Source organism: Pituophis catenifer, unplaced genomic scaffold (assembly GCF_029215685.1).
Source record: "Pituophis catenifer annectens isolate HBS135680 unplaced genomic scaffold, rPitCat1.0.hap2 SCAF_1, whole genome shotgun sequence".
Lineage (NCBI taxonomy): Eukaryota > Metazoa > Chordata > Lepidosauria > Squamata > Colubridae > Pituophis > Pituophis catenifer.
Window position 1 is genome coordinate 1 of NW_027256881.1, and position 17922 is coordinate 17922.

Sequence of the window (17922 nt, forward strand, 5' to 3'; positions counted from 1 at the left end):
GAAATAGAAATCTTAAGGGACACAGAAACTCGGCCGCAGCAGATATTTTGGTGCCATCTTATCTACAAGACAAAAGTCCTTCCACTCCAGGGTGGTAGGATTAGCCCTCCCTCAAGATTCAAACCTGGACAAAGCCATTAAGCCATAATAGGAATTGCCCAAAGCCCCTTCATTACATCATCACCCAGCAAGATTCAACCAAGCCTGGGAGTCTGACAACCTACAAAGTTACCCCTGCATGGCTCCATTTGAGTCTGACAACCAATCAGAATACATTTCTTACACAGGAACAGGAAGCTCCAAAGCGGGACTCAAGAGAGGATATAAATCTCTCTCATGTGCCTTTTTTTGCCCAGGACCTCAAACCCATGTAGTCTTGTCCACCATTAAACCAACTTTCCAATCAGCCTCGCATGTTTTTAATATCTGTCTTCCCACTTGGAACTGAACCCAGATGGACATTTCTTCCAACACCTGTTAACCATTGCAATGAGATAGCACCACAAAATTAAAACAAGGGAGGAAATTAGGATTAGGAGCTCCTGGGCTTATTTTTGGATCATAAGGAAGTGGGGAGAATTTTGTATGTGTGCGATGAGATTAAAATATTCACAGCAAAAAGGCGCATACTCCATCATTGATTCTAGGGCACCCATCTGAGCAATACGTGCATTATTTTTACATTTATTACATCCTAAAAAGCAGATGCTAAGCCTTTTTTTTAATATGGCATCCAACCACACTATGCTTTAGTGCAGTGTTTCTCAAACTGGGCATGTGTGGACTTCAACTCCCAGAATTCACTTCAATCCTTAGAAGCTGATTGGGGAATTCTGGGAGTTAATGAAACCCAACACATCTTAATATTCCCAAATTTCAGAAATGAGCTTTATTGGGTTGAGATTTGTAAACACATCTGTGGTTTATCAGGATTTATGGATTAGCATACAGGTACTCCTGATTTAAGACCACAATGGAGCCCAACGTTTCTGTTGTTAAGTGAGACATTCATTAAATGACTTTTGCCCCATTTTGCAACCTTTCTTGCCACAGTTGTTAGGTGAATCACTGCCATTCTTAAGTTAGTCACACGGTTGTTAAGTGAATCTGGCTACCCCATTGACTTTGCTTGTCAGAAGGTCGCAAAATGGGATCACATGACCTCAGGACAGATCATACTTATGACGATTGAAGTCCCAGTGATCCTTTTTTGTGACCTTGTCAGGCAAAGTCAATGGGGAAGCCTGATTCATTCAACAACCGTATTACTACCATAATATAGGTAGTCCTCAATTTACGAAGTTCATTTAGTGACCGTTCAAAGTTACAACGGCACTGAAAAAGTGACAACGATCGTTTTTCATACGACCATTGCAGCATCCCCATGTCACATGATCAAAATTCAGATGCTTGGCAACTGATTCATATTTATGACGGTTGCAGTGTCCTGGGGTGACGTGATCTGCTTTTGCGACCTGACAAGCAAAGTCAATGGGAAAGCCAGAGTCACTTAACAACCGTGTCACTAACTTAACAAATGCAATGATTCACTTAACGATTGTGGCAAGAAAAGTCGTAAAATGGGACAAAATTTACTCAGTGACTGCCTCGCTTAGCAACAGAAATGTTGAGGTCAATTGTCATAAGTAGAGAACTACCTATACTTGTATTTACACACAACACCCCTGCAGAGTAGGCTACTCTGGCTACATAAATAATATATGGATAAAAATAAATTTAAATCAAGTTCCTAATTCCCTACAACTTTGAACCCTAGAAAAGCCATGAGGTATGAATAGGCTGAACCTGCATGTTTTTTTTTTTAAAAGAACCTAGACAGATTATACTATATATTACTTTAGCCCAGTAAAATTTTAAAAAAGGACAGCTCCATTTCTAAAAAGCAATAAGTGGGGCACATCCCAAAAGAGGCCTGCTGAATAACTTGGCCAGAGGAGCAGAGTCCCAGGAAAAAAAAAAATTGACCACCTCTCCTCACTGAGGTCTCTCTCCTTGAGAAGCCCAAATGCTGCCAACCTCTGCCTCAGAACAACATTTTGGCTGCGGGAGTTCCTTTAGAATCCTTTTGATTTAGGTGCGGGTGTCTACGTCTACCTTCTAACGGCTTATTATTTTAATTTTAATTTTCTTTTTTTAATCAATATCAAGAGGGCTCCCACAGCCATTCCCCTCCCCCCCACATTTGGGCAACTTTTCGCCCTCAAATTTTCCCGCGCGCGGACTCTTTTTTTTTTCCCCTCACGCCCGCTTTGCCCCGCCCACTCTTGTTTTATTTTTTTTTCCCCCGGCGGAGGGAGACCGAAAAAAAAGCGCCTGCGCGCGGCGTCCTATATAAATAGCTGCACCGCGCGGAAGTTTCGCCAGTCGCGGCCGGACGCCGGTGTGAGAAGGTCTTGGATTACGCAGCTCGGAGGACGCGAGGGGCGGCAGCGGCCTAAAGCGGAGGACCCCTTTCCCCCTGCAAAGACCCTTTCCACCCCCACCCCCACCCAACCCTCGTTTTCAAACCTCTTCTCTCCGGCCGCTTCTGCGAGGAAGGGCCGCCTGCCCCCCCTCCCCTTCTTTTAAGCCTGGGCAGAGTTGGGGTGGAGGGACAAGGATGTAAGAGAGCGATGGGCAGGGACCCCTGGGGGGTGAATTCCCTCACCCACTCCCCGCTTTAATTCTCAGGCCAGACCTCGTTCTTGGGGGTGGGGAAGGTTTTAATCTCCTTCCACCCTTCCAAAGCTATTCTGATTCCCTTCTATCGCCTCCCTGGCATCTCCCTTCGCAAAAGCAAGGGAGAAAAATAATAATAATAATCATCATCCTTTCTCCCCTCCCTTTATCTTAATCTTTCCTGTATTAACGGGTTTTTTTCCCCCCTCTTATCTAGCCTCTTTCTTTCTCCCCCCACTTCGGGGCAACTGTCATTGCCCCCCTTTTTTTTATTCCTTTCCCACCCCCCCTTCAAGCATTATCATAACTACCAGGGACGACCCCCCCCCCAAAAAAACCCCTCGTTTTAAAAGGGGGCTTTGAATGACAGCAACCTGCTTTTTTGCTCCTTTATGGCTTTTTATGTTCTTCCCCACCTGTAAATCCCATTCTTTTTTTTTTTTAAAGGAAAAAAGACAAGGTGGGCTTTTCTAAAGGGGCTTAATTCTCCCCCTCCCCAATTCTAAAGATTTTTTTTACCAATTTTGGCATTAACCTCAAATGCTTGGCTATATGAAAGGGCCGCTTCTTTAAACCTCGGGGGCTTTTTCTGCATCTTTTCTTTCCCAAAGAGGCTTCCCAGCCACCCACCCTGCTTCTCTTCCATTCACCACCACCACCCGATGCCAGAAAACACCCACCGCCTATGGGAAGCTGGCCGGTGCCCCCCAGCCACCCTCCCCAGGTCAGCAGCAGCGTCATGCCAGCAGGTGCCCCCTTGCGTTGGGGGGGCCCAGGACGCAGGCAGAGCCAGCCCCCCCTCTCCTAGCCTCTCCTCCCCCAGCCTGCTGATGTGAGCTTCGGCTTGTCCTTCCCTTTCTCCTTGTCCTCCTCCCTGCCGTTGTCCCCACCCCACCCCTCAAGCTTCATGCCCCCCTGAAGAACATGGAGGTGGTGGGGGATTTTGAATACAGCAAAAAAGACTTGATCGGGCATGGAGCTTTCGCCGTGGTCTTTAAGGGTCGGCACCGCAAGGTACGGGGGGTGGACGGGTGGGCGAAGGGAGAGAATTAGGGTCTCGGGTCCTAGGGTGATGGTTGGAGAAGGTGGGCTGGGGTGGGGGGGGGCTTACAGGGCTGCCAGATTTGGGAAGGAAGGGGAATATATAGGGTTGAAGTTGGCTCCTGTGCTTTTTTCCACCACCCCCCAATTTACCTGGGAAGCCTTTCTCCTTAGCTGCCCTTTCTCTGCTTCTCTAGGTTTCTGAGGTTTGGTAAACCCCTGGACCGGAAAGTGGTGTATATTTTTAAAAGCTGGGTGTATTATCACCAAAATTGTTGGTTTTCCTTCCCCTCTACCCCCCCTTCCCTGTTTTTTTGGGGGGTGGGTGGGCACTGCTGCCCGCTGCTGGGCTTGCCAACCTTGTTTTCCTTCCCCCAGCAGACTCAGGATGGGATGATGTCAGCCTCGGATTGCCTCCCAACCTTTTCTCCTCTCTTGTCCACCCCAATGGCAAACCTGCCCTCTTTTAATTAAAAAAAAGGAGGCTGGGGGTTTACAGGATCGTGGGTTTTGTAGTCGGCAGTCGTGGGTTTTGCCAGCGGGCTGCCCAACCTCCTGTCCAAAGGTTTGAATGAAGTTTCGAGCTTGTGTAAATAGATGGTAGCTATTTTATTTGTGGTTGGAGGGGAGGGGGAGCAAACCCCCACAAACACAATCTCCTTTTTCTTGAGTTGCTTTTCCTGCCAGGATCCAGGGAGCCATCCGATTGCCTGATTTCAAATGGGTCCTCGAATTCTGACGAGGATTCCTTCTTTTCTTGCCTTCTTTTGCAAGAAGCTCTCGGTGTTGCGTGTGTTTTGTTTTAAGTGTTGACTTCCACTCTTGGTTATCGTGTTGATATGTTCTCCTTGTGTCCCTTTTTCATTGTTTATTTTATGGTTCTATTTTACTTCTATTCTGTTTACATTCCTTTCGGGTTTTCTTCCTTATTATTATTGTAAGCTGCCTGGAGCAGCCCCATGGCAAGATTGGCAAATTTAACCAATAATAATTCTGCCTGCCTAACTGCAGGGGCCAAGCTATCCCTCAGAGATCTTTCTGTGAATTTACTAGCTTGACTTAACAGATATTTTTGGATCTTCACAAATGTCTTTTTTTTTTTTGGTTGGATAACTTTGAACAACTTAGGATTTCTCTCCCTCCCTCCCTCTCTCTCTCTCTCTCTCTCTCCCCCCTCCCTCCCTCCCTCTCCCTGTGTGTGTGTGTGTGTGATTCCTTTTGGGCACCTGCAATCTTACTGGGACAGGGAGCTTCTGGGGCACTCTGTTCAAGATAAGGGAATGGTCTGGAAGTCTCTTAAAAGGTACCATTGCTTGACTGATCTAACACAGTAGGAGGTCCCTGATCTTGTCTGTTAATCAGTTGAATGTGAGTTTAAAGTGTGCTGAAGCTGATTGCCTTGACCCTAAAAAGGGCAAGGCTAGAAGGAGAAAATTCTGAGTTTTCCTCTCATCCCTACAAAGGGGGTTGTTATTGTGGCCCCCCCACCCCCATTCTTGTCTTTGGAACATGCAAAACCTGCTTAAGTTGCACACTGGAAGGGTTTGGTCCTGTGGGTCCTGATTGTAAATTGTCCTCTTTATACCAGCTGTTTGCAACTTGACATATTCTCCTAAGGCTTTAGACTAGGGGTGTCCAACCTTGGCAACTTTAAGACTTGTGGACTTCAATTCCCAGAATTCCCTAGCCACTTTAAACTGTCCTAAGGGGGGGAGTGTTGGCAGTTGTAATTAGGAGTTGGGAAAGCTGTTAGACTAGGTGGAAAAAAAGAGGACTCCGTGCTTCTTCCAGGAATCTTAATCATCTTAAAGCTTTTAAGAAAAGGAGGGGAGGGAGAGAGACCAGATCTGCTTGCTTCTCGTGACTGTTTACAAAATAAGAAAATGTGCTTGTACTTAAAACATTTTCTCCATCCTCTTTTCCAGAAAACGGACTGGGAAGTGGCTATAAAGAGCATTAACAAAAAGAACTTGTCCAAGTCGCAGCTCCTGCTTGGGAAGGAGATAAAAATTTTGAAGGTATTGTATTTTGAAGGCTGTTTTCTTCCAAACCAAAAAAAAAAAAGCCTCCTTAATGCTGTTGTGGAACTCACAAAATGAGGAGCTCCGACAATCACAGCAAACCTAGCATTGTGTTGATACCTAACAGAGCTTGCCTAGTCTGGAAAAAAATCAGTGTCTTTTTTTTCCTAGTTTTAGATTTCACAAGGCCTGTGACATTTATTTATATTGACTGTGCAGGTAGTCCTCGACTTACAACAGTCTGTTTAGTGACCCGTTCGAAGTTACAACGGCATTGAAAAAAAGTGGCTTATGACTGCTCATATTTATATTCACGTGATCAAAATTTGGATGCTTGGCAACTGGCTCATATTTATGACGGGTTGTAGAAACCCAGGGTCACATGATCCCCTTTTGCGACCTCCCGACAAGCAAAGTCATAGGGAGAAGGCGGATTCACTTAACAACCGTGTCACTAACTTAATCATTTCAGCGATTCCCTTAACTGTGGCAAGGAAGCTTGTAAAATGGGGCAAAATTCACTGAACCAATGCTTTGCTTAGCAACACATATTCAGCTCAGTTGTGGTTGTAAGTCGAGGACTACCTGTGTACATAGACTTAACCTTCATTTGAGGGCCTTTTGTTTTGCTTTTTCCCTTTTACTCTCTTCTCTTTTCAATTTGGTTTGGAATAGATAGATGAGGACTTCCGGAATGGTGCCGAACATTCATAATTCTGTTGCCCTAGCTTTTCCTTTTTTTTTTTTTTTTTTTTTTTTTTTTTTGTTCCAAGCAAAATGCTAAGCGAGGCAAAAGGAACAACCTGAGTTATGTGTTGGAAATTTCTGAATTAGAGATGCTTGGCTGATGACAGCGATCTGGCAGCCGTCTAGAGGCTGACGGCACGAACCACATTTGCCTGCGCACAATGCTTTTAATTTATTCTGGAGGGTGCAGAATCCTCGCAAACTCCACAGACAAGACAGTAGGAATGTGCGCAGTTCGGTAGTAAAGCATGCATTTTGCATAAAGGGAAATTCCGGGTTTAGTCCCTTGCCTCTACAGTGAAAAAAAAATCAGGGTTCAAGAGAATGGAAATACCCTCGTTGCAGATCTACCAATTGACGCCAAACGCCATTTCTACTTAGATTGGAAAAAGGTTTGTGATGGTAGAAGGGACTTCAGTTTTTCTGAGTATTCTTGGAGTACAAGGATAGAAAGAAGAGGTTGACATTTTAAGAGAATAACGATTGAAAGAGACCTCGGCAATCTTCTAGTCCCGTGATGGTGAACCTATGGCACGCGTGCCCGAGGTGGCACAGAGAGCCATCTTTCTGGGCACACGAGCTGTCGCCCCACTCACCTGCAGTCGCGCATGCGCACGCTCCCCCAGCTGGTGTTCAGGCCTCTGGTGCGCATGCACGCAATTTGGGGGGACCCAGCTGGCCTTCGGAGCTCTCCTGCGCATGTATGCACATTTGCACATTCGTGCGAGAGACAGCGTTCGCCTGTGTGTATTGCACACATGAAAACCGCGTGCGTGCGGCAGACGGTGCGATTGCGTTCGCAGCGCATGGGGGAGAAACCTGCACAGATGGTGTGGTTGTGTGCGCACGGCAGGGAGGAAGAGCCGCACAGTAGTGCGGAGAGCATGGGCGCACGCAAAGAGCGCGAAGCTCATACCTGTTCGACACTCGGTGAGTAAAAGGTTCGCCACCACTGTTCTAGTCCAACCCCTTGCTCAGGCAGGAAACCCCTATACCAGTGATGGTTAACCTTTTTGGTGCCCAAAGCGTGCGCGAATGCGTGTGTGCATGCTGGAACCAGGGTAGATAAAAAATCAATAATGTTTTTTTAAAAAAATCAAAAAAAATCAGATTTTTTTGATTTAAATCGGATTTTTTTTTATTTTTATCGAATTTATTAAATTTATTAAAATTTATTAAAATAAATTCGATAAAAATAAAAAAAGTCCGATTTAAATAAAAAAATCTGATTGTTTTGATTTTTTTAAAAAAATCATTGATTTTTATCCACCCTGATTTACACCAGTTCATTTAGTGACTATTCAAAGTTATAACGGCACTGAAAAAAAAGAGACTCATGGCCATTTTTCCCAGTTACAACCTTTGTACCCCATGATCGTGTGATCAAAATTCAGACGCTTGGCAACTGGTTCATACTTACGACCGTTACTGTATCCCAAGGACACGCGATCCCCTTTTGCGACCTTCTGACAGGCAAAAACAATGGGGAAGCCAGATTCACTTAGCAACCCAGTTACTAACTTAGCAGCAGCAGTGATTCACTTAACAACTGAGGCAAGAAAGATCATAAAACAGGGCAAAACTCACTTAACAAATGTATCGCTTAACCACAGAAATTTTGGGCTCAGTTGTGGTCGTAAATTGAGGACTACCTGCATAAATTAAGGACTACCTTTACAATGTGTGCATTCTGAGTTTGTGTTGGGTTGTTTTTTTGTTTTGTTTTTTTTGCCAAAATCATGTGGTTGGCTTGGTTTTGGCATTATATGTTTGGTTAAACCAGTAATTGTGGTTTTATAAACCCTAGGTTATGGCCAAGGTGAGCAAGACCGCCTGCAGCCTCCAGGAACCTGTTCAGAGCATCCCAAGAGAATATTGCCAAAATGTGGCAGTAAAATAGCCAAATTCCAGAAACGTGTTTTTTGCGGGAAGGGGGTTCAGGTAGTCCTTGACTTATGACCCCCAAGTTTCTGTTGCTAAGCAAGACAGTTGCTAAATGACTTTTGCCCCATTTTAGCACCTTTCTTACCATTGTTTGTTAATCTTCTGGTGATTTGGCCCAAAGTCACCCAGGTGACTTTTGGGCCTAAGGCGGGACTAGAACTCACAGACTCCTGGTGATTGGCCCAAAGTCACCCAGACGACTTTTGGGCCTAAGGCGGGACTAGAACTCCCAGTCTCCTGGTGATTGGCCCAAAGTCACCCCGCCGACTTTTGGGCCCAAGGCGGGACTAGAACTCCCAGTCTCCTGGTGATTGGCCCAAAGTCACCCAACCAGCTTTCTTTACCTAAGACAGAACTAGAACTCCCAGTCTCCTGGTTTAGGCCAGCACCTTAACCACTAGACCAAACAGCTTCTCTGACTTAGCTCATACTGTCTCTGATGCTCTCAAACTTGGCGTGCAGGAATTGTTCTTTAGGCCCCTTCCGGTGGCCTCTTAGGTTACTACACTAAACCTTTGCTGGACCCTGCGTGGACCCCCCTCCCTCAAATTTGCCCAATGTGATGCCCTCCAGATGCGGTGGCTCCTTGACTCCCACCCAGGCTGGCAAATATGAGCATTGAAGTCCAAACTGGGGGCCCAAGATTGAGGAAGGCCCCAAGCTAGCTAATTATTAGTTGATTCCTTGTCTGTATAAGGGTGGGAACCATGGCCCTTTTAAGACTTGTGGACTTCAAGTCCCAGAATTCCTGAGCCAGCACATCCTTAATCACAGTCACTCATGCCCTCGTCACTTCTCGCCTGGACTATGCCAACGCTCCCTACATGGGGCTCCCCTTGAGGAGCACCCGGAGGCTCCAACTGGTCCAGAATGCGGCCGCGCGGGTGATTACGGGAGCGACATGGCGCTCCCATATAACACCTCTCCTGCGTGAGCTGCACTGGCTCCCGGTGGTCTTCCGGGTGCGCTTCAAGGTGTTGGTTCTCACCTTTAAAGCGCTCCATGGCTTAGGGCCAGGGTATTTACGAGACTGCCTTCTGCTACCGATAACCTCCCACCGGCCAATACGCTCTCACAGAGAGGGCCTCCTCAGGGTGCCGTCGGTCAAGCAATGTCGGCTGGCGGCCCCCAGGGGGAGGGCCTTCTCTGTGGGAGCACCCGCCCTCTGGAACGAGCTACCTCCCGGAATACGGCTGATCCCGGATCTCCGCACTTTCCATAAGGCCCTGAACACGTTTTTATTTCAGCAAGCCGGCCTGGCCTGAATAGGTTTTATGGGTTCGTTTTTTAATTGTATAGCTAGGGGTTTTAAATTGGGGCGGCCGTTTAATTTAATTTATTTTTAATTATTTTAACTTTTATATTGTATGTTATTTTAATTCTCGGCTGTTCACCGCCCTGAGTCCCTTCGGGGAGAAGGGCGGGATATAAATTTAATAAATAATAATAATAATCTTAGGAGCGCAGGTGTTCTCAACTTTTTATTCAGCTTATTGTTTATGCAAACAAGCACTCCCATTTTTTTTTTTCTTGCAGAAAGTTGTCTGAGCATAAGCAATTTTTTTTTTAAAAAAATGAGTATTTTATGCTAGAGTGAACATGTGACAACATCCTGTTTGACATTCAGATCTTCTTGCAGCGTCAAGCTTAATAAAAGCCACAACAGTCACTTGGTTCCCACCCATCAATCAAATGTGGAAGTGGTGTCAGGCAGGGGCAATGTCTGTTCTGCAGAATCAACAGTTTTGTTTTGTTAAATTTATATGTTGCCCATCTCACCCAGTAACTCTGGGCGGCTCACAGTAATGTAAAAGCATCGATGTAAAAAGCATTAAAAACATTAAAATTAAGCTTAACAACAGTGAGGTAAAGGTAAATTTGGAGAAAATCTCTTGAGAAGGAGCAAAGGAAGGCTGTGTCTCATTTCTAGTAACTGCTTAAAATACAGGTAGTCCTTGATTTCTGACCGCAATTGAGTCCTTCTGTTGCTAAGTGAGACATTTATTGAGTTTTGTCCCATGTTGCGACCTTTCTTCCCACCGTTGTTAAGTGCATCACTGCAGTTGTTAAGTTAGTAACACGGTTGTTAAGTGAATCTGGCTCCCCCGTTGAATTTGCTTGTGAGAAGGTCACAAAAAGTCATCACCTGACCGTGGGACACTTCAACCGTCATAAATATGAGTCAGTTGCCATAAATATGAGTCAATCCAGCGTCTGGATTTTGCTCACGTGACTACAGGGAGGCTGCAACTGTTGTGTGAAAAACGGTCGTAAGTCACTTTGTTTCAGTGCCGTTGTAACTTCAAACGGTCACTAAATGAACTGTTGTAAGTCAAGGACTACCTGTAATAGATTCTTCAGAGCAGTTAGCTCTCGATGATTGGGGAAAAACAGATTTTGTGGATAGAGATCAGGCCTCTGTGCTAAATTCAAAACATTGGACTCAAATGGTTGCCTGGCTGTGATTTTGATGCCATGGCTGGCTGAGTTTCTAGTCCCTAACGTTCAAAAAAGCCATCAGAAATATCAAGTTTTCCTTTTACTTCAAGCCAAGGATAATCAGTCATGGCTGCTTTAGTTTGGATTTTTCCACTGATCAGCCCGTTGGCTTTGGCTCCTTCCTCTCTCCTCCAGCTATTTTGAGTTGGGGAAGGTTTAAGTCAAGAATGGAATAGAATAACAGAGTTGGAAGGGGCCTTGGAGGTCTTCTAGTCCAACCCCCTGCCCAGGCAGGAAACCCTACACCACTTCAGACCAATGGTTATCCAACTTCTTCTTAAAAACTTCCAGTGTTGGAGCATTCACAACTTCTGGTGGCAAGTTGTTCCACTGGTTAATTGTTCTCACTGTCAGGAAATTTCTCCTTAGTTCTAAGTTGCTTCTCTCCTTGATTAATGTTGAGGGTAAAACTGTCCTCTGCAAAGTGGTGCAACGGACCAGACAGCGAATAGATACGTTGCTTAGCAAAAATACACAGATACTCACAGACTCTGAACGTTGATAGAAAAATAAACAGTCTTTACTTGTAGTAAAAACACCAAACTTGGCTTCTCAAAACAAAGATAACACTTCTTCAAATAATCACGGTTCAACACAAAACATAATTTGCTTACAATTCCAGTTCTCTTCAGTAACACAGACACAGTTCCTTTCAGCAGTTCAACCTTCTAATATCAGGAGCAGAAGTGAATGAACTTCCTGCCTTCTTTTATGTCTGCTTAGCACAGCCAATTAGTCATCTTTGTAGCAGTTAAAGGTACGGAACATAGTTTTCTATATATTATCTACCCAACTGTAGGATAAGCATCCATCAATTAGTTTCCACCCATTGCTTCTTGTCCTGCCCTCAGGTGCTTTGGAGAATAGCTTGACTCCCTCTTCTTTGGGGCAGCCCCTGAGATATTGGAAGACTGCTATCATGTCTCCCCGGTCCTTCTTTTCATTAAACTAGACATACCCAGTTCCTGCAACCGTTCCTCATATGTTTTAGCCTCCAGTCCCCTAATCATCTTTGTTCCTTTCTCTACACTCTTTCTGGAATCGCATTTTTTTATAGATATTGTGGCAACCAAACTGGATGCAGGATTCCAAGTGTGGTCTTGCCAAAGCATTATAAAGTGGTACTAACACTTCACGTGATCTTGATTCTATCCCTCTGTTTATTGCATTGGCTTTTTTGGCTGCTGTCACACACTGCTGGCTCATCTTTAACTTTAACACCCATTGCTCCTTGTCCTGCCCTCAGGTGCTTTGACTCCCTCTTCTTTGGGGCAGCCCCTGAGATATTGGAAGACTGCTATCATGTCTCCCCTGGTCCTTCTTTTCATTAAACTAGACATACCCAGTTCCTGCAACCGTTTTAGCCTCCAGTCATCCCTTAATCCTCTTTGTGGCTCTTCTCTGCACTCTTTCCAGAGTCTCCACCTCTTTTTTTCATCGTGGCGACCAAAACAGGATGGAACTATTCCAAGGGTGGCCTTATAAAGCGGTATCGTCACTTCACGTGATCTTGATTCTATCCCTCTGTTTACGCAGCCTAGAACTGTGTTGGCTTTTTTGGCAGCTGCTGCACACGGCTGGCTCATACCCAAAGTCAACCCAAAGTAAGGAAAGACTACCCCGGTTTCTTATTTCAGAGCCTGCCTTTGCCAGGATAATAAAACCTGAAGGCAACCATCTCCTCAGAAAAGATCAAAAGGGCGTCGGTGACCTAAATTTTTTTTGCTCTCTTTGTTTACAAAAACCCAGGAAGGAAACTGGACATCTGTAAAAGTATCTTTCTTGGACGTAGTCTAGAGCCCTTCCTTGGCTTTGGTGAGTCAACGTTTCCAAGAAACCCGTTTGCCTGTTTCTGAGAAAGCATTCCTGGGCCTAGTTAACATGGGACGGGTTTCAAAGGCATCCGAAGGGTGGGTTGATTGAAAACTTGGCAACCACTCTCCCTTGGCTCATTAGTTCCCTTGGCTGGGAACTCATCAAGGAGAGAAGCAACCTGGAATTAAGGAGAAATTTCCTGACAGTGAGGACAATTAACCAGCGGAACAGCTTGCCACCAGAAGCTGTGAATGCTCCAACACCGGAGGTTTTTAAGAAGAGATTAGATAACCATTTGTCTGAAATGGTATAGGGCAACCTTTTTGCCGTCGCGTGCCAAAAGCGGGGGGGTGTAGCACACGTGCCCAAACCCATCATTCAATGCCCCCCCCTTGTGCTCTGCCCACTTTTGTCATGGTGGGCCAGGTAGGCCCGTTTGTCACCCTCCCCAGGCTTCAGAAGCTCTCTAGGAGCCTGGGGAAGGCGAATAACGGACCTACCTTCCCCGCCTGCCCCCGGAGGCCCTCCAGAGGCTGGAAACAGCCCGTTTCCTGTCTTTCGATGGGCCTGGAAGGCCTGAAAATCAGCTGGCTGGTGCGCACTTGTACGCTGCTAGGGTAACACGTGCCCACAGATATAGCTCGACGTGCCACTTGTGGCATGCGTGTCATAGGTTCGCCATCACGGGTATAGGGCAAGAGTGTCAAACTCAAGGCGGGGTGCTTAGATCGCACCCACAGGACCACCCTGGAAACAACCAAGGACCAGCCCGCGGTGTCTCTGCCAGTGAAAACAGAGCTAGGGAGGGCCTGTTTTCGACTGCGACGGCCTCCTGCAGCCCTCTGCCAGCAAAAAGGGAGCTCAAGAGGGTTGCGTGCCCCCCCCACCCCCCAGCTCTGTTTTTGCTGGCAGAGGGCTGCCGGAGGCCATCGTGGCCGAAAACAGACGTCGAGCTGGCCATGCCCCCTAGCCACACACACCCCAGCCCCCGAGCTCAAACACACCCCTGGTATAGGGTCTTCTGCCTGAACAGAGGGTTGGACTAGAAGACCTCTTAGTTCCAAGGTGGAAGATGTCCCAGTGGAACTTCCTCACATTCTAGGGTCACCTGAGGTCATCCTTTTTTAGGAACTTCCTTAGCAGTGGCACCACTGGTGCAGTTAAACCTATAGATTATAACTTCGGTGGCCGTCACTTATTTGATTCTCGGGAAGAAACTGGAAATAATTTTGATAGCAGCATCTACAGGTAGTCCTCGACTTACAACAGTTCGTTTAGTGACCAAAGTTACAAGGGCCCTGAAAAAAGGGACTTCTGACTATTTTTTCACAGTTACAACCTTCTGTAGCATCCCCATGGTCATGTGATCAAAATTCAGCTGCTTGGCAACCGCTTCATACTTACAACCATTGCTCTGTCCCAAAGTCATGGGATCCCCTTTTGCGACCTTCTGACAAGCAGAGTCAATGGGAAAGCCAGACTCACTTAACAACCATGTTACTAACTTGTCAACTGCAGGGATTCACTTAACAACGGTGACAAGAAAGATGGTAAAATGGGGCAAAGCTCACTTAACCAATATCTCACTGAACAACAGAAATGGTGGGCTCATTTGCGGTCGTAGTTTGAGGACTACCTTGTTGTGACCTAGGCTCACTTAGTCATTACAAGACACAATTAGTCCCCAACAAAATTATTTTATTATAACAGCTGAGAATTACTTCATTCCCAGCTTATTCCAAATTAATTCCAAAACAAGTCCTTCAGAAAAAGTCCTTCAGGCTTATCACAAACCTTTATCTTCTTTAGCACCCTGCCAAAGGCCTTTCTTGGCAAAGCCCCACGAAGTTCAGAAACAAGAGATGCCGACTGGAAACAGATTTAGCAATGTTGCTTTCCTACAAAGAGCCCACGTGCCTTTGCTGCTCTTTTAAGCCTTCTGGACGGAGCTAATCATCTCCTGGCCTTACTCCTGAGTTGTCCCTTTTGCTTTAGCTGCTCTTGCCTTCTGGCAGCTCTGCGCATGCATGCACTAGGAACAGGCTCCCCCTGTTCCTCTTCCTCTCTGCTGTCCGACTCTGGAGGCTCCGGAGTCCATGCATCGCTCCCAGATGGCCCTGGCCCCATCTCTGCCTTCGATGCAGAGCCCTCGTCCGGGCCTTCCCCAGCCTCCAGGACTGGCCCATGTTCCCCCCCAGCCTCCTCACTGTCTGAATCCTCTGCCAGCTTCCGCAGGCTGCTGGTTGTCCACAACATACCTGTACAGGACTGGCTTTGTCAGGTTTCTCTCTGAACTATCTGTCTTTTATTTTCCAGGAACTGCAGCATGAAAATATTGTGGCCCTGTACGACGTCCAGGTAAGTTTGTGTTTCTGAGTCGTCCATTGCATATTTTTTTAATGAACCTATGTCACTATACAGTGTCTCCTTGGCTCTCACCTGTTTTATTTCTTGCCCCGAACATCCTCTTTTTAACAGTAGTGTTTTGGTATCGGCATTAACACCTGTGAAAATGTGCATTCCGCCAAAGCATAAGAAATCTTTTTATTGTGAAGCCAGGGTGGGGGGGAGGGGACACCTTTTTGGTTGACAAACACACAGAGTTGTGGGAGAACCGCTGCTTTGAATCTGACTAAAAGGATACAGGTTGTCCTTAAATGCATTTAGTGACCGTTTGAAGTTACAACGGCACTGGGAAAAAAAGTGACTTATCAGCATTGTTCACACTTACGACCGTCGCAGCATCCCTGTGGTCACGGGATCAAAATTCAAAACACTTGGGAGCTGACTCACATTTCTGACCGTTGCAGTGTCCCGGCATCCTGGGATCAGCTTTTGCAAGTTAACGGTAAAGCCAGATTCACTTAACTGTGTTATTACCGTGTTTCCCTGATAATGCGACCTACCCCAAATGTAAGTCCTAGCTTAATTTTCACACGTGTGCCCAATATAAGCCCCCTCCCCAAAATAAGCCCTAATTAAGACTTCCATCCACTCCAGGGTGCACAGGTAAAAATTAAGTTAGGGTGGGGATGGAGGGGTTGGCGCTACCCTACTACTTACCTTCGGATAGTTGCAGTCAGGCCTCGCACACCCCGACACCTGCCTTGCCACCCCATTTCTTCCGCAGCCGGCAAGTCTTTCCTGAAGGCCTCTGCAGCCGATAACAGAGCTCCAGATCGATCCAGAGCTTTGTTATTGACTACAGAGGCCTTCAGGAAATCCTTGCTGGCCGTAGAAGTTCCTGAAGGCTTCTGACAGCAAAAAGGAGGCTGGGGGCGATGCGTGCAAGTGAAGTGAATCAGTTGACAATATCTCTTTCTCCCCCCCCCCCCTCCCGAAAATAAGACCTGGTGCCATTTTTGGTGACAAAAAATATATATAAGACAGGGTCTTATTTTCGGGGGAACACTGTTAAGGATATTGTTGTGTTACCAACCAGCGGAGTAAGTACACAGAGAAACAGTACTGAGAGCAATGAATACAATACATACAAACTGGTTTAACAAAGCTTTTACTTTGTAGTGAAAAACAATTGCATAAGTCTTTTAATCAATCCAAGTCTTTAGCCATTCAAATCAGTCCAAAGATACAGATATCTTCTTACTTACAAACAGCAGTAATTCACGCTGGTAACAAATCACGCTGGTAGCATATCCATCCACGTCTTCACACACGACAGTAACAGTTCCAATCAACAGTTCCAGTCAAGCAGCAAGTCAAGCAATGATGAGAGCAAGTCCAACAATGACTATAGCTCGGCTCTCTCCTTATATATAGTTTACACTAGTAATTATCCACTTAAGATAAGTGAAGTCAGCAGTGCAATGACTCAACAGTAGAATAATAATTGCAGTCAGCAGTTAGTCAGCAGTCATTAGTCATTACAATGACTCAGCATTACATTTAAAGTTACAGAATACATTTAAAGTGATAGAACACATATATTGCCTGGACAACTTGTTAGATTTATACCATATCCTAACAAACACGGGTCATTTAACAACGGCGGGGATTCACTTAACAACTGTGGCAAGAAAGGTCGTAGAATGGGGCAAAATTCACTTAACAAATGTCTCACATTAACAGAAATTTGGGGCTCAATTGTGGTCGTAAGTCGTAGGCTGTGTAGGTTGGGTTGCTTTCAAAATAAAGGCTGGCTGTTTCTATTGGAGAGGTCTCAAGTGAGGGATTGACTTGGCAGGTGCCTGCAGTAGGAACTCAGTTGGTATTCTTCGGTTTACGATCGGTCAATTCTGTGCCATCAAGTTGATTAATATTTTTATTAATTAATTAATTCATTTTTTGTCTTAAGTTTGGTATTGATACTTCCCAATCGCACACATTCTGCCCAGGATCGGTGATAAATAGACTTACGCAAATGGACATTGGTGAAATGATTGTAGATAGCTTAATGGCAAAGTGCCGAGTGTCAGCACTTCAAGCTGCATTTACTCTAGTGCTGACATAAGAAGGAGAAGCGGAGGCGTCTGGAAAGGGACGTTTGACTTTTCACCTACTTCTTTTCCCTGGAGATAATATCCCCTAGGTGATGGGATGGGAGGGGGGAAATTCCTTTGAGCTGGAGCAGTAGATTAGGGGTAGAATGACTTGGAAGATGGCCAATGAGTGCAGAGGAGCGGGGAAAGGAAAGGGAGGGTTTTGGGTCTGGAAGTCAGTGTTGGCTGCGATGAAGTTGGAGTTAGAGTGTCGTGCTTAATAAATGGGAGTTTTTCTTCAAAGACTTTGTTTGAAATGCAATTTATTTGAGACGACCTCGAAACCTGACACCGAAGTTTTTTAAAGGATTACCAGTAGTCCTCGACTTACAACGGTTCAATTAGCGACCATTCAGAGTTACAATGTGACTGGAAAAAGGGACTTACGACCATTTTTCACAACCTTTGCACCCTGCCCACAGTCACATCATCCAAATATCAGACGCTTGGCAACTGACTCGTATTCATGACGGTCGCTGTGTCCCCGGGGGTCATGTGATCGTTTTGCAACCTTGAGACCGGCAAAGTCAATGGGGGAAGAAACCAGATTCACTTCAACAAACTTTTACTTACTTACTAACTTTTAACCACTGCGGTGATTCACTTAACGACGGTGCCAGGAAATGGGGCAAAGCTCACTTTTAAAGGTCTCACTTAGCAACAGAAATTGGGCTCAG

General features: G+C 45.7%; 1 protein-coding gene across 1 annotated transcript in view; it reads left to right on the plus strand.

Annotated features, from left to right (window-relative positions):
- The first annotated feature begins 3150 nt into the window (after positions 1-3150).
- ULK2 (unc-51 like autophagy activating kinase 2) overlaps positions 3151-17922 on the plus strand; it is a 154058-nt gene continuing 139286 nt past the window's right edge. The window contains exons 1-3 of the mRNA XM_070931981.1: positions 3151-3693; positions 5646-5738; positions 15063-15104. Of these exons, the coding sequence (XP_070788082.1) occupies positions 3604-3693; positions 5646-5738; positions 15063-15104 (225 nt within the window). The 5' untranslated portion in view covers positions 3151-3603. The remainder of the gene's footprint in view (positions 3694-5645; positions 5739-15062; positions 15105-17922) is intronic.